General features: G+C 35.1%; 2 protein-coding genes across 2 annotated transcripts; both read left to right on the top strand.

Annotated features, from left to right (window-relative positions):
* Positions 1-3,177: 3,177 nt before the first annotated feature.
* Positions 3,178-7,324, top strand: LOC126802217 (non-specific phospholipase C4-like). The gene is made up of 4 exons (XM_050529809.1): positions 3,178-3,863; positions 5,794-6,203; positions 6,321-6,491; positions 6,827-7,324. The coding sequence occupies exons 1-4, from the start codon at positions 3,226-3,228 to the stop codon at positions 7,159-7,161; spliced, it is 1,554 nt and encodes a 517-aa protein (XP_050385766.1). The 5' UTR covers positions 3,178-3,225; the 3' UTR covers positions 7,162-7,324.
* A 4,103-nt stretch (positions 7,325-11,427) lies between these two features.
* LOC126802256 (non-specific phospholipase C4-like) lies at positions 11,428-15,013 on the top strand. The gene is made up of 4 exons (XM_050529861.1): positions 11,428-12,127; positions 13,297-13,706; positions 13,880-14,050; positions 14,579-15,013. Exons 1-4 carry the CDS (start codon positions 11,490-11,492, stop codon positions 14,911-14,913), a joined length of 1,554 nt encoding a protein of 517 aa, XP_050385818.1. The 5' UTR covers positions 11,428-11,489; the 3' UTR covers positions 14,914-15,013.
* The last annotated feature ends 1,500 nt before the right edge of the window (positions 15,014-16,513 follow it).

Here is a 16,513-nt window from a genome sequence, read left to right as displayed (position 1 = left end):
TTAATTGAATTTCATAACTTTATAGAATTCAAATCAAACTAACATTGTTTGAAATTTAGGGTTATTACATACTCAATGTAAAGCAAACTAACAAGTATATTTCTGTGTTTTTTGCTATATATTGGATCAAAGTATATAGCTAAGTAACTTTCAAGTAGTGAGTAATGACATAACTTGTGGCCAAAACTGTACTGCCCAGTTCCCAATGCCAAGATCAACATAGTTCATGAGGCACTATCCCTGTGTATATCTCCATCCATCTCCGAAATCAAGAGAAGCTAGTGCAATAGAGAAGTGAAATCACTGATATCAGTCAACTAATCCCCCTACCCAAACGCACATGTACATCATTATCATAATCATTTGCTTAATACATTTCTTAGTCAAACAGTTACAGCTATATTGATTTATAATCACAGTTACTTCTTAAGTCCGATCCTTAACCCTGTGCTTCCAAAAGCAGAATCATTTCTTAAAAGATAGAAGAAAATCCAAGGGTATTAGATGATTTGCATAACATGTCATGTAAAGTCTACGAGGGAATCTCCCAGCCACATTGTTTTGAGGAATTACACACTGCGTGTAAATACAGTTTAATTACAAATTTACAAACAAGAATCTGCAATTCACATTTTGAACTACTAAGCATTCTTTTTACACTGATTAAGAAATCCATCATGACACAATGTTCACTTATCAGATTAGTTTTGGCATGTACTAAGCTGTACTAGTATATCACCTTTGAGCAGTACGTCCAAATGGATTAGAAGCTGCCAGCCTTGATGAAGAAACCTTAGAAGTTTCTATTTCTCACTTGGCTATTACAGCTAAAACATTTCCGGCACTGTCATCAGTAGGTTCGCCGAGCACCCGATCGATGTCTTCGATGATGATGTATCCAATCCATATATAGTAATTAACAACTTTCCTGCTTCGCTGCTTCAATACCATGTCTCTACTGATGGGATAGTTAATTTCATTGACAGCTGAACCAAAAAGAATGAGTTACAATGTCCAAATCAGCTGCATAAAGGTTCCTATGAGTTGTTTGGTACGTAAATGGAGCTTCTGATGGCTTCCCACAACATTTAGTTCATTCCTAACGTAAGCTGATATCAATAGGAAATGCAATGAGTTTGAGCGACCAAAACATAGGTTAGAATGGGGCAACGTCTGTTATAAGCCTGCTCTCCAAGCGCCGGGCTGTTAATTCACAGACGTTATGGGCTTGTGGAGAATGGGAAATTAATGCTTCATGCATGGAAAGTTGAAAATAACTGATGTACGTGTTCCAAATTTTCCAATTTTGAAATCGGATCGGAATATTGCTGAATTAAGGTATACCGTACGTGCATTTAAATATATATTAGTTTTCCTACATGCGCGATGCAGAAGGACTGCGTTAGCGCGTGCGTTTATTTGTTTTCAGGAATGTACATGAACATACATACATATATATATATATAGTCTTCCCTCTATCGTTATGTAGCTTGTGTTGTAAATTTTCCTTAAGAATGTTTTTTTTATCTTACGTGTGTGGAGATAAGGCCTTCACGCGTGCGAATTTGACATTTTTTATTTTACGCTTTGTGAAAGGATTATAGTTTTGTATGCAATAAAAACCATTTCCTATAGCCAACGAGGTTTAGCTCAGTTGGAAATGGCGGATTTGAGGTGTATCACCCACACATGTTTGATCCCCGCTACCAATAGGTTTTGTTAGTTTACGATCTGTAAATTCTTTTGCGGAAATTCATACATGAGGGTTGTGTAACATGTACATGTCTGTCGTAAGTCTTTAATTGTAACAAAGCTCTCACCTAAACTATTGTAAGAAAAAAAAAACCACTTCCTATAATCTGGGTGGTTCTCAAAAGTTTCCTTCTCAGCTTCTTTTTCTCCTTATTTTCTCATCTTTTTTGCAACACAAGTATGAGAAGGAGATTGATGCAATCAAAACATGTTGTAGGAATTTTCATTCAATTTAGTTGAAATTTAATTGAAAGATGAAAATGTGAGTGTCATGTACTGATCTGTAGGCAGATGACGCCAATGATGCAGTGTCATATGGTTCTTGTACAGGACGACGTCATACGACATGCGATGTCGATGGCTGCCTATTGGTGATTTCTTACGGTATGGTAGATGATTTCTTCTTAGGCCTCTCTCATTAATAGAAATTACTCTTCAAATGGTGAGTCGAGCTAGATACGTTGAAGGAAGATATTTGTTTCAGGTCGTAGGAGAGGGAAGAAACCAATGAACTGAACAAAGGTTTTGGGAGAGGTCGTAGGAGATAAGAAAACTGTTGGGACTAGGGAGTAGTTGATGATGTTATCATTTTACTCCTTTACCCTTGATAAACAAATTTCTGAATACCTAGTGTTTGGCACTTCCGTGTACTAAATTTCCTTAATTAATAGCTAGAGATGTGATATCATTAACACGCATAGTATATGCTCTTATTCGTTAGGATGACTTCTAAACCTGGATCAACAGATCATGCACTATTTTTTCCGATACAACAGATCATACACAACATTGTCAATTAATTTAGTCAGAGGCACTGCTTACGTAAAGAGGTACGCATTATACGTGTCCCATACTCCCATTGCGATTTGCTTTTGCCAACATTTACCCATCGTTCCACCGTATGATGTGCTTCCACTTTCAACAATTATTCTTCTTAGTATAGAATATCCAATCTAAATATTCCATAACTATTCTCGGTTCGAAGACAGATTTTGATCGAGAACTCATGAGATAATGTACGTTAACGTAAAACCTATTACATACAAAAACAGGCATTATATGCATATATCATTTTTACGCTGCAATTTTGCATGCCCCTTCTGTTTTTTACCGTAAGACTAACTCAGTTATATACTTATATATAGTATTACCATGATGATCATTGCACCGATCGACTCCTACACTGTAACCATTGTGGACTTCAGTAAATCAATTCTACAATATAGCTAGATTAGAATGGAGAAGTGTTACATTGTTACTATATAATTATGGTGTAGTTGGAGGATAGTTGGATGCATGGTGAAAGTATCGATCTGTCCACAAGTCCCACCAAATTAGCCTTCCTGGTCGTCGTCCTCATCATCATCTCTCTGTCTATAAAAACACCATTATCAAATACAAAATGTTGTCTGAAGAAACCTTCCGTAACCTTAAATACCACAAAACGAAGCTCCACCACCACCACCACCAAAAATGGTTTCAGAGTCGAGCACCACCGCTACAAGTAACTGCCCCATCAAAACTGTGGTGGTTCTGGTCCAAGAGAACCGTTCCTTCGACCACATGCTCGGGTGGATGAAGTCCCTAAACCCTGAGATCGATGGCGTCACCGGAGCCGAGTCCAACCTCAATTCTACCTCAGACCCCAACTCCAAACGTCTCTTATTCGGCGACAACTCTGCCTATGTCGACCCTGACCCGGGCCACTCCATCCAAGATGTCTACGAGCAAGTCTTCGGGGAGCCATGGTCGGAGGCCTCAGCGTCAAAAAACGTTACCCCAACAATGGAGGGTTTCGCTCAAAACGCCGAGAGAAAGCAGGCAGGGCTTGCCGAGACGGTTATGAACGGTTTCAAGCCGGAAAACATTCCAGTGTATAAGGAGCTGGTGAATGAGTTTGCAGTGTGTGACAGGTGGTTTTCTTCTGTGCCGGCGTCAACGCAGCCGAACCGGCAGTACGTGCACTCGGCAACTTCACATGGACTTTCCAGTAACGATACGAAGTTACTAATTGAAGGGCTGCCACAAAAGACCATATTCGAGTCCATGGAGGAGGCCGGCCACTCTTTTGGAATTTACTATCAGACCCCTCCTGCAACGCTTTTGTACAGGTAATCACCTATGTGTCGCCATAATATGACGCCACAATCCTACGTGAAATGTCACATAACTTTAATACGTCAATAATTAAAATAATCATAAAATTTAATTTAAAATCAAAAGACAATCATATCCATGTTAATTCAACGAGTCTAGATTAGTATAAAATATAATTTTTACTTTGTCATTTATTCTTATTTTTTCATCACGATAATGCTTTCAAAATATAATTATTTTTTTTGATATTTTACAAAAGTATGTTCTTATATATATATATATGTGTGTGTGTGTGCGCGCGCGTATAGTTTATCGCGAAAAATAAAGACGTGTGTATGCGAAAAATATATTTTAAAATAAAATTATTTTGTCCTAAATAATTTTGTTGGAGATTTTAAATTCGATAGAATATATATATATATATATATGTTAATTGTTGGCCAATATTATTTTCATGGAAAAAAAAATTTGTTACCTTACATGTCTCATAAAATCTGATAAATTGTCATAAGATTATAATGTTGTTTTCATCATTTGTAAATGTTTTGAACAAATATTGTAAAATAATTTTCGAATAAATGTAAGAAGGTCACTAAATCGTTTGGAGTTTAATTTATATTTACAAAATATGGTATCCGAAATTTTTCTTTTTTTTCAAACAAAAATATTTGTTAATTTAATAATCATAATGAATTAAACAAGGATATGATTGTCTTTTTATTTAAAAATGATATTTTATGATTATTTTAATTACTGACGTATCAAGTTTATGTGACATGCCACATATGATTGTAGCGCAGAATCTGGTGTCATATTATGACGCCCTAGCAGTGCTCAATTATAAAATCTTTCAATTGGTTCTTTGATCGTAATACTGAAGGCATGCACTATTACTCCTTGTATTAAATTTTTGGTGCGTCAACTGTTCTAAGGAACAGAAACATTATTGAGTAGATAGCTCAAAGTTTTGTGTACGTACTTTAGGTTTTAACCATGAGTTGCATGCATGAATGCATATGTTGATGCATATGTCAAGCACTCTAGGGAGGTGGTATATATATATAATATACGTATATGATCATTTCAACTAACTTGCATATTGAGATGTTTTGTGCTAAACAATATGAGATTTGTCCAGCGATGCACACCATACAGCACATAATTATCACCGTTTAAATTTAAACTTTTAAAATCTTGTGGTTCTCATGACATCTTGAGGTTAATTTTTTTATTGACTTTTTTTTACATACACACATAAAAACAGTCTACATAGTATGCATCACTACATAATAGAATTTTTCAACCATATGTTCTATATATGTAAAAAGTATTTTTGCGAACAAAAGCAGTAATACTTCTGAAATGATGGGAGGTTTTTTTTGTCCTGATGTTGGTTAGATTAGGTGATCTGAAATTGTAATCAATGAGCCGCCCCGCCCCTAGTTGTAGGATTCGATATTTGGATGTATATCCATAATTTTATTCTTGGAGACATTACGGGTCAACTTTCTAATAATAGGAATCTTATTTGTTGAACATTACCATGTGGAAAAGGGACATCTCACCTAAACGATTCCAACGCAGACCATGTGACAAAATTAATTTTCACTTTATCTTAATATATTTTGTTTTTTTAGTGCATAAGTGGAACCAGGAGTAATAATTAACATAATGCTGAAGCTTAGTCTTCAACTACTCTAGATTTCTTGTCCCCCCAAAGAAGAATGACGGGTGTCCATTGTTAAAGTCATAATGCTTAATGATGATGCTAGCTTCTTGTACAGTTGATTTGGTTTACTTTTCCTTTTTCATTTGTATAATATATAAAATCTATTTCAGAAAAGAAACTTATCATTTCGCTCTAAGATAAAGACTTACTAGAAGCAGACTACACCATGAATGATGAATCATACCGATCGACTTCTTAAGATTGTAATATTGCAGGAATCTAAGAAAGTTGAAGTACATCGATAACTTTCATCAGTTTGATCTACATTTCAAGAAGCATTGCGAGGAGGGAAAATTACCGAACTATACGGTTGTGGAACAAAGATTCTTCGACATACTGTCCTTTCCTGCCAATGATGATCACCCATCTCATGACGTCTCAGAGGGTCAGAAATTTGTAAAGAAAGTGTATGAAGCACTGCGATCAAGTCCTCAATGGAATGAAATGCTGTTCGTGATTGTATACGACGAGCATGGCGGTTTCTACGATCATGTTCCGACGCCTGTTAAAGATGTTCCTAGTCCTGATGACATAGCCGGTCCTGCTCCCTACAACTTTAAATTTGATCGTCTTGGTGTTCGGGTTCCGGCATTTCTCATTTCTCCCTGGATTGAGCGTGGAACAGGTAACTCTCAAGTGAAAACTAAGATGCTACGTCGTAACTCATCACGGTGTCACATTAACTGCTAGTGGTTTGCATATATAGCAACTTTGTTCTGATCCATTGATAACGAAAATGCAGTGTTGCATGGGCCTGCGGGGCCATATCCTTCATCAGAGTTTGAGCACTCCTCAATTGCAGCAACCGTTAAGAAGATTTTCAATCTAAAAGAGTTCCTCACAAAGCGTGATGCTTGGGCGGGAACCTTTGATGTTTTATTGACTAGAACAACTCCAAGAACTGATTGCCCAGGTATGGTGGACATTTATTTCAAAATTAATTTTGATGCTTGCTGAATTTTAATGTCAGATACGTACATCACTTGTCAATACTTCACGTTATATTCCATATATGCATGCATTATTATTGCTGGATAGAGCAGTAGGGGTTATCTTCCCATCCAGAATCCATTTTTCGTGGCCTTTTATATGTACTTAGCTCCTACAAATTAACCAGTCGATCAGCTGATTTAACACTACGTACTATACCAATATGATATCTTCAAATTTGAATTTACTAGCTAACATTTAAGCTAGGTTGGCATGTGGTTTAATTGACGCATGCATTTTAATTCGCTTGCATTGTAGTTATATTACCTGAACCAGTGAAACTACGAGAGACTGGAACTATAGACGAGGCAAAGATTAGTGATTTCCAAGAAGAACTAGTGCAACTAGCTGCAGCACTAAACGGGGATCACAGAAAAGATACATATCCCCACAAACTGGTGGAGAACATGACTTGTTCGGAGGCACACGACTATGTGGAAGAAGCGTTTAAAAAGTTTCAAGATGAATGCAGAAAAGCTCGGAAAAATGGAACTGATGAATCTCAGATTATCGTCTGCGCAACGTCTCCTCCACTGCAGACGTCAAAGTCGTTTGTCCATAAGATGTTCTCTTGTTTGGTCTGCGATAATTGAGAACTACTCACGCCGTTAACGTGCAATCGTGCATGCATGTTTCGGGTTGAATTGCTTGGATTAGGGTATATGCTTTTACACTATTTATTATGAAATTTAATAATTTGATAATAGAATAAAGTGTACAATGGCATCATTTGCCATCACACATTATTTAAAAAGTTACTATTTATTTGCCAATTATAAATAGGTCAATTTATCTTATATAAATTATACTAATGTACGGGCTAGTATATCGATCACCTTTGGGCAGTACGTCCAAATTGATTAGAATTAGCTGCCAGCCTTTGGATGAAGAAACTAATTTAGAAGTTTCTATTTCTCACTTGACTAATTCAGCTAAAACATTTCCGGCCCTATCATCAGTACGTAGATGCGACGAGCACCGGATCGATGTCTTCAATATCATGTCGAGAAGTTTTCTGATCGGATGATTTCATTGATAGCTGAACCACAAAAAATGAGTTACAAGCATTAGGTTCCTACCGGGAAATGCAACATTTAGCTTCTGACGGCTTCCCACAACATTTAGTTAATTCCCAACGTACGCTTATATCAGCAGGAAATGTAATGAGTTTGAGCGACCACAACATATATAGCTAGGTAATTAGAATAGGGACAATGGGAAGTCGGAAAATAACTGATGTAAGTGTTCCAAATTCCGAATTTTGAATTCGGAATTGCTGAATTAAGGTATATCAAAATGAGAAGTGCTAGGGCGCCATAATATAACACCAAATTTAGGGCCGCAATCCTACGTGGCATGCCATGTCATATTGCCACATCAAAAATTAGAATTATATAAAAATGTCATTTAGAATGAAAAGACAATCATATCTTTGTTAATCCAATAGTTTTAAATTATTATAAAAATATTTTTTGTTCTTTTTATCATTTCTTATTTTTCATCACAATAATGCTTTTAAAATACAATTTAAAAATTGAAATTTAGGAAAATATGCTTAAAATATGTGTGTGCATGCGCGAAATATATATATGCACAAAATATATTTTCAAAAAAAATATATATATATATACACAAAATATATTTATTTTTAAATTTCTAAGTACAACATTTATATTTAGATGAAAACTTTTAGTATGATTCTTTTGGTTTTTTTTTATGAAAGTAAATATTCTTTTGTTAGGGTATAATCGATTTAAGGAGATTTATAAGGTAACAAATGTTATTTTTCCTAGAGTATACACATCTTAATTAATACCATATTTAATACAATTATGTCGATGGTAATCTTTCTAGTGACAAATATGTTAAGATTCATGACTTTCTTATTAAATTAATTTGTATTTACGATTAATTAATACCTATAATTAATTAATACAAATATCATATAGCACCACATACACGCATATATATATATATATATACATATATCGCCCGCGCGCACACATACACTTACATATATATATATATATATATATATATATCTATATTTAAAACATACTTTGTATATGTTATATTTTTATTACATTTTAAAAGTATTTTGAAAAAATAAATGATGTAAAAAATAACTACAATTTTTTTTAATAATAATCAGAACCGTTGGATTAACATGGATAAAATTATCTTTTCATTCAAAAATGACATTTTGTGAATATTGTAATTGCTAAAAATGTAAGGTGACTTAGCAGGTCACATAAGATTGCGCCGCCGGATTAAGCGCCATATTATAGGGCTAAAACATTTTCCTATCAAAATTAACTCATATCACTACGTACAAACGTGCAGTGCAGATTTAAATATGGGATATCATTTACACGCATAGCGTATGCTTTTATTTGTTACAGGCAATGACTTATCCTCCGTATGTACCATACAATATTTTTTTTTAATACAACAGATCATACTTATAACAAACTACTTGAAAATAACAGACAACAATTTAGTTTACAAATAACTAATTACTTAATTTGATAAAGCAAATAATGACAAAAATTTACAAATAAGGACAAAATGATGGCAAGTTGTCACATGTCATAAAATATTTTACTTTTTTACCCCTATTTGACATATAATGTTTTCTACTATCAATGAAGATGTTATATGCTACTGTCGATTATAAAACCTAACTACTATTGTTGACTGTAAAAACTAACTGCTATTGTCGAGTTAAAAATTAGCTACTACTGTTGACTTGGAAGACATCTTCTACTGTTGACTTGGAAGGTACACGCTACTGTCGACTATGAATCTAACTGCTACTGTCGACTTGTAAGGTAACTGCTACTGTCGACTATAAATCTAGTTGCTACTGTCGATTAAGAAACTAACTGCTATTGTGGTTTTTGTTGAGCAAAATTCAAAATTTCAAAATTTCTCAAAACATATGCAATATGGTACTTAAATGAAAGCTCATGACATAAGGAACAACTTTATATATTGGCTCACATCCAAATTACCGGTGGTTTGGCCGAAAAAAAAACTAAAAAATGAGTAGAGAAAAATTTTGTTTTACTTATTCTTTGGGCTCTTATGTCCTAATTTGTATAAGAAGTATAAAAATTGAGTTTTTAGTTAATTCAAATGTGGTCTAATACTACTAAGTAATTTTTTATCATACTTAATTTATTTATTTATGAGTATTTTTCACCAACAGTTCCTCAATTATGGTGTACCTACCAATGTGATACCTCAACTCTTAATCGTACCAATGTGATACCCAGACTCTAGTATTGCTATCATTGAAGTACTTCCGTCAGTTTTTTTTCAACTTCTCCGTCATCTTGGTGACGTGGCAAGTACGTGAGGCCCACAAAGAGGGTTAAAAGACAAAATTAACCCCATCTGAAAGAAACAATATTTTTCCGGCCCTTTACCTTGAGAAAGACACCCAACAATTCCAATTTTGGCGCCAATTTTCCCTCCTTACTCCTTAATTTGTGTCTCTTATCTAAACTAAAGAACTACCGCCAACCAGTCAACCACAATCTGATAAAACCTAGATCAATCTCATTTTCTATTTTTACCCTAGCACTTGTTAAACTAACAGAATAAATATAGAAATTTATATGGAACATCTCATTTCCACAATCTCATAAAAATATAGAAACACATAACTTAACGAAATTCAAATACATGTGTTAAGTACCATTAGTTGCCACCTTTTATGTTGATCTGCCATGATTTTTGCTTGTAAGAACTAATGGTACTTAAACATGTAGTTGAATTTCGTTAAGTTATGTGTTTCTATATTCTTATGAGATTGTGGAAATGAGATGTTCCATATAAAATTCTATATTTATTCTGTTAGTTTAACAAGTGCTATGATAAAAATAGAAAATGAGATTGATCTAGGTTTTATCAGATTGTGGTCGACTGGTTGGCGGTAGTTCTTTAGTTTAGATAAGAGACACAAATTAAGGAGTATGGAGGGAAAATTGGCGCCAAAATTAGAATTGTTGGGTGTCTTTCTCAAGGTAAAGGGCCGGAAAAATATTGTTTCTCTCAGATGGGGTTGATTTTGTCTTTTAACCCTCTTTGTGGGCCTCACGTACTTGCCACGTCACCAAGATGACGGAGAAGTTGAAAAAAAAAACTGACGGAAGTACTTCAATGATAGCAATACTAGAGTCTGGGTATCATATTGGTACGATTAAGAGTTGAGGTATCACATTGGTAGGTACACCATAATTGAGGGACTGTTGGTGAAAAATACTCTTTATTTATTTAGTTGGGGGCACAAACATGTGGCAAAATTTGTCAATTAAAAAATTTAGAGGCTTTGCTTAATTACTTTGTTGATCATCACTTGCATACATACATTATACATGTCCCAATTGGATTTGTTTACGCCAATGCATTTACCTATGCATCGATCCACCGTACTTGTTGATGTGTTTCAACTTTCAATAAGTATTCTTCTTAGTATAGGTAATCCAATGCGAATATTTTATAACTATTCTTTGATCGGAGATCGACTTAGAGTATGATCAAAGATTAGTTGAACTTTCGACAAATCATGTTGAATTTCGACATGAGGTACGTTAACTATTCTTACGCTGCACTTTTCCATTGCATCGATCGATCGACTCCTACACTGTAACCATTGTGGTCTTCAGTAAATTAATTCTACATATAGCGAGAAGTGTTACTATATAATTATGGGGTAGCTAGTTGGATGCATGAACGCATGGTGAAAGTATTTGTCCACAGGTCCAACCAAACTTTCCTGGTCATCATCATCATCATCTGTGTGTCTATATAAACACCATTTATCATATACAAAACGTGGACTAAAGAAATCTTCCATAACCTTTCCCAAATACCACAAAACCAAGCTCCACCATTACCACCACCAACACCAAAAATGGTTTCAGAGTCGAACACATCTGCTACAAGCAACTGCCCCATCAAAACTGTGGTGGTTCTGGTCCAAGAGAACCGTTCCTTCGACCACATGGTTGGGTGGATGAAGTCCCTAAACCCAGAGATCGATGGCGTCACCGGAGCCGAGTCCAACCTCATTTCCACCTCCGACCCCAACTCCAAAAGTGTCTTGTTCGGCGACAACTCTGCCTACGTCGACCCTGACCCGGGCCACTCCATCGAAGATGTCTACGAGCAAGTCTTCGGGGAACCATGGTCGGAGGCCTCAGCGTCAAAGAATCTCACTCCAACAATGGAGGGGTTCGCTCAAAACGCCGAGAGAAAGCAGGCGGGGCTGGCCGAGACGGTGATGAACGGGTTCAAGCCGGAGAACATTCCGGTGTATAAGGAGCTGGTGACTGAGTTTGCAGTGTGTGACAGGTGGTTTGCTTCTGTGCCGGCGGACACTCAGCCGAACCGGCAGTACGTGCACTCGGCGACCTCGCATGGACTTTCCGGGAATGATACGAAATTGCTGATTGAAGGGCTGCCGCAGAAGACCATATTTGAGGCCATGGAGGAAACCGGCCACTCATTTGGAATTTACTATCAGACCCCTCCTGCAACACTTCTGTACAGGTAATGAGTAATGACCTAATCATATTATTCATACATAGGTTATAATTCATTGGAAAATTCTATAGTGCAGCGGTGCATGTGTACATCGCCCCTAATCTACCGTACATACACTTCACACACTCCACGTGTATTTTAAGACACCCTTTATTCACCATCTGATTCAGTATGTATGGTATTCAGCGCTGCACCATAGTCGAATCCATAATTCATTCATCCATTTCTTTTGATCGGAATATTGAAGGCATACACTAGCTAGCTATTACTCCTGGAATTAATTACTTCTTATATTAGATTAATTATTAGATGTTTAAGTTTTTTGTAAGTTAACTGCTGGAAGAAAATTTGTCGCACACCATTATCATGTCTGTTCCATATTCACCATTTTAAATAAATGTCAAATGCAATTTTTCTTGACAAATTTATACCTATATTATTATAAAATATACTTGATATTTATTTAGAATGATGGATATGAAATTGACATAATAAAATTGGTCGATAAATTTAATTTATTTCCGTCAACTGCTCCAACGAACAGAAAAGAATATATACTCTTCCTCGTGTTCTCTGTATTATATATGGTGTAAGTTAGATTGAAGTACACCTAATCCCCTAGTTGTCGGATTGGATGTGGATATTGCTGTTATAATTAATTTTCTTCTTCTTGAATGCAAATATCGGGTCAGCTTTCAAATGATATAAATCATCTTAGTCAAACATTACATGTGAAAATGGACATCTCACTCTCATCTAAACGTTATTGAGGTCATTAAGGAAATTAATTTTCACACTGAAGCTTTTCTTTTATCTTAATACACTTTGTTTCTAGCACATAATATATATCTGATTAGGTGGATTCCAGAAGTAATCTACATAATATTGCTGAAGCGTATATTGATTCCTCAATCAACTACACTTTTTTTTTCCTGAAACAATTATACACTTTTCAAATTGTCTCCCAATTGACTATATCAATCAGTGGTTGGCCGGGCGTCATAACGCTTAAGATGCTTCTTATACAGTTGATTGGTTTCCTTTTTTTATATTTAATTTGTAATTTTGTATATAACATAGTCTCTTGTAAAAACCCTTCATTCGCTCTAAGATAAAGACTTAAACTTTTAACCATTAGTTATACCAAGTTCTTAAATTTGTAACCAACATTGCAGGAATCTAAGAAAGTTGAAGCACATCGATAATTTCCATCAGTTCGATCTACATTTTAAGAAGCATTGCGAGGAGGGAAAATTACCGAACTATACGGTTGTGGAACAAACGTTCTTCGACATACTGTCCTTTCCTGCCAATGATGATCACCCGTCTCATGACGTCTCAGAGGGTCAGAAATTTGTAAAGAAAGTATATGAAGCACTGCGATCAAGTCCTCAATGGAATGAAATGTTGTTCGTGATTGTTTACGACGAGCATGGCGGTTTTTACGATCATGTTCCGACGCCTGTTAAAGATGTTCCTAGTCCTGATGACATTGCCGGTCCTGCTCCCTCCAACTTTAAATTCGATCGTCTTGGTGTTAGGGTTCCGGCATTCCTAATTTCTCCTTGGATTGAGCGTGGAACAGGTAATTATATCCCATTAAGTCACAATAAGAAAATTATATCCAATTAACTTACAATAAGAAGTTACGTTTAAGTTACAATAAGAAGTTTGGTGGTAATTAACTAATTAACTTTACTATGGCCGATGTGACACCATGCATAGTAACTCTAATTTGATTGACTGATAATGATGCAGTGTTGCATGGACCTTCGGGGCCATATCCTTCATCAGAGTTTGAGCACTCCTCAATTGCAGCAACTGTCAAGAAGATTTTCAATCTAAAGGAGTTCCTCACAAAGCGTGATGCTTGGGCAGGAACCTTTGACGTTATTTTGACCAGAACGACGCCAAGAACTGATTGCCCAGGTGAACATCTATTTGAAACTTGATTTTGATGTTTGTCTACATCATTTATCGATACTTCATGTCGTATTCACTGCATTACATACGGCTCTATGTATATCAATACGTAGTTTAAAGTTTTCGTTTCTCATCTACTGCCGGTCATGGCCTTTCGTTAGCTTCTAGCTAGAAACCAGCCAGTATGAACGTGCTATATATACCTAAACTTAAAGGCTTAATTTAAACACATACTACTATATGATATCTTCAAATTTTAGATATTGGACATATATATACAAATGCTTATACAGTACTTAAATATTGTGACATGCTGTATATATCGGATATATATATAGTGGTCAATGTCTTGAATTTTAGTTTTATAGTGGGGTGTATAAGAAATATGTAGGAATTAAAATACATATCAACATATGCCTAATTTTTGAATCTCTTCGAAGCACACAATAAATATTGGTCGATCAGATACACATTAGCTAGATAGCCAAGTGGTTTAATTGACAGCATGCATGCATTTTAATTTGCTTATTGCAGTTACCTTGCCTGAACCAATCAAGCTACGAGAGGCTGGATCAAAAGACGACGGAAAGATCAGTGACTTCCAAGAAGGACTAGTACAATTGGCTGCGGCACTAAACGGGGATCACATAAAAGATACATATCCCCACAAACTGGTGGAGAACATGACTTGTTCAGAGGCTCACAAATATGTGGAAGAAGCGTTCAAGACGTTTCAAGATGAATGCAGAAAAGCTCGGAAAAATGGAACTGATGAATCTCAGATTATCGTCTGCACAGCCTCTCCTCCAGTGCAGACGTCAAAGTCGTTCGTCCATAAGATATTCTCTTGTTTGGTCTGTGATTATTGAGAACTACTCAAGAGATTAACTACTCATATATAAGATATTCTCTTGTTACACTGTATTTGATACTATTATAATTTAATAATTCAAAAAATAAAGCGTCTTTCTTCAATTTTTTGAGGGGGTCTTTCTTATTCAAATGAAATTGACATAGCTAAGAAGCTATATATATATATATATATATATATATAGTCCCTATCCAGAGTGAAGTTTCACTCTGAAATTACAGAGTGAAGTTTCAATTTTGACACATTTTTCGGTGAAATTTTTTCACCATAAGTGATTCAATATTTAGGTATGATATTCAAGATCATCTACAAAATTTCATCTGATTCAGATATCGTTAAGGTATTGAAATTAGATTAAATCAATGAATGAATTAAAACTGTTCAACGTGAACCGTTCGTGTAAATCCCAATTTTAAAAGCTCAAACCATTGTCAAACTTGATGAAATTTTGTAGAGATGATCTTGAATAGCATACCTAAATATTGAATCGCTTATGGTGAAAAAAATGACCAAAAAGTGTGTCAAAATTAGAACTTCACTCTGTAATTCCAGAGTGAAGATATATATACAGTCTCTGTCCAGAGTGAAGTTTCACTCTGAAATTACAGAGTGAAGTTCCAATTTTGACACACTTTTCGGTCAAATATTTTCGTCATAAGTAATTCAATATTTAGATATGTTATTCAAAATCATCTCTACAAAATTTCATTAAATTCGGACATCGCTAAGGTATCGAAATTAGATTAAATCAATGAATGGATTAAAACTGTTCAACGTGAACCGTTCGTGTAAATCTCAATTTTGAAAGCTTAAACCATTATCAAATTGGATGAAACTTTGTAAAAAATATCTTGAATAACATACCTAAATATTAAATCGCTTATGGTGAAAAAATATAACCGAAAAGTGTGCCAAAATTGGATCTTTACACTGTAATTTCAGAGTGAAGCTTCACTCTGGATAGGGACTGTATATATATATATATATATATATATATATATCAATATTTTTCCGATAAGGACATCCTTAGTATTTATTCTTATATATCATACAGATTTTCGTTTTAAGCTAATTTTTTGATTGAGTTTTCACATTTCCACCGTCCAATATACATGTAATAATGGATAGATTATTTATGTACGATGAGATTAAAAACAAGGGATAAATGAAATTATGTAGAACTTACATTCATATATAGAGTAGAAAATCACAATTATGAACACATTAACGATTATCAAATTGACTGAAAATTTACATAAATGAGTTACGTACGTTGTTGCCTAAAGACCGAACGAGACGGAGCAAGTGAAAACTTGACTTAATATATTAAAAATTCCGTACTATAAGAATAAATTAAAAAATCCTTCTTAAAAAAAACCATACATTTTCCCATAACGACCTCCTTATTTTCCCTTGGAATGCATCTAATATAACCTCTTGAAATTTGAACATAGGGAAGAGAAGCGCTCTCTGTGAATGAGAGAGAGAGAGAGAGAGAGAGAGAGAGAGAGAGAGAGAGAGAGATGAGGAGCCATGATGATGGTTGTTAATGTAATGTACTGCGCTGTGGCAATACGCTTCACTATTTGTTCACAGGA

The sequence above is a fragment of the Argentina anserina genome, chromosome 7, assembly GCF_933775445.1.
Source record: "Argentina anserina chromosome 7, drPotAnse1.1, whole genome shotgun sequence".
NCBI classification, from domain to species: domain Eukaryota; kingdom Viridiplantae; phylum Streptophyta; class Magnoliopsida; order Rosales; family Rosaceae; genus Argentina; species Argentina anserina.
This window is presented reverse-complemented; position numbering and strand designations above follow the sequence as displayed.

Coding starts and splice junctions, on each gene's coding strand:
- LOC126802217 (XM_050529809.1), top strand. CDS start 3,226: ATGGTTTCAGAGTCGAGCACCACCGCTACAAGTAACTGCCCCATCAAA. Junction 6,204..6,320: donor CTGGATTGAGCGTGGAACAG/GTAACTCTCAAG, acceptor ACGAAAATGCAG/TGTTGCATGGGCCTGCGGGG. Junction 6,492..6,826: donor TCCAAGAACTGATTGCCCAG/GTATGGTGGACA, acceptor CTTGCATTGTAG/TTATATTACCTGAACCAGTG.
- LOC126802256 (XM_050529861.1), top strand. CDS start 11,490: ATGGTTTCAGAGTCGAACACATCTGCTACAAGCAACTGCCCCATCAAA. Junction 12,128..13,296: donor CCTGCAACACTTCTGTACAG/GTAATGAGTAAT, acceptor CCAACATTGCAG/GAATCTAAGAAAGTTGAAGC. Junction 14,051..14,578: donor GCCAAGAACTGATTGCCCAG/GTGAACATCTAT, acceptor TGCTTATTGCAG/TTACCTTGCCTGAACCAATC.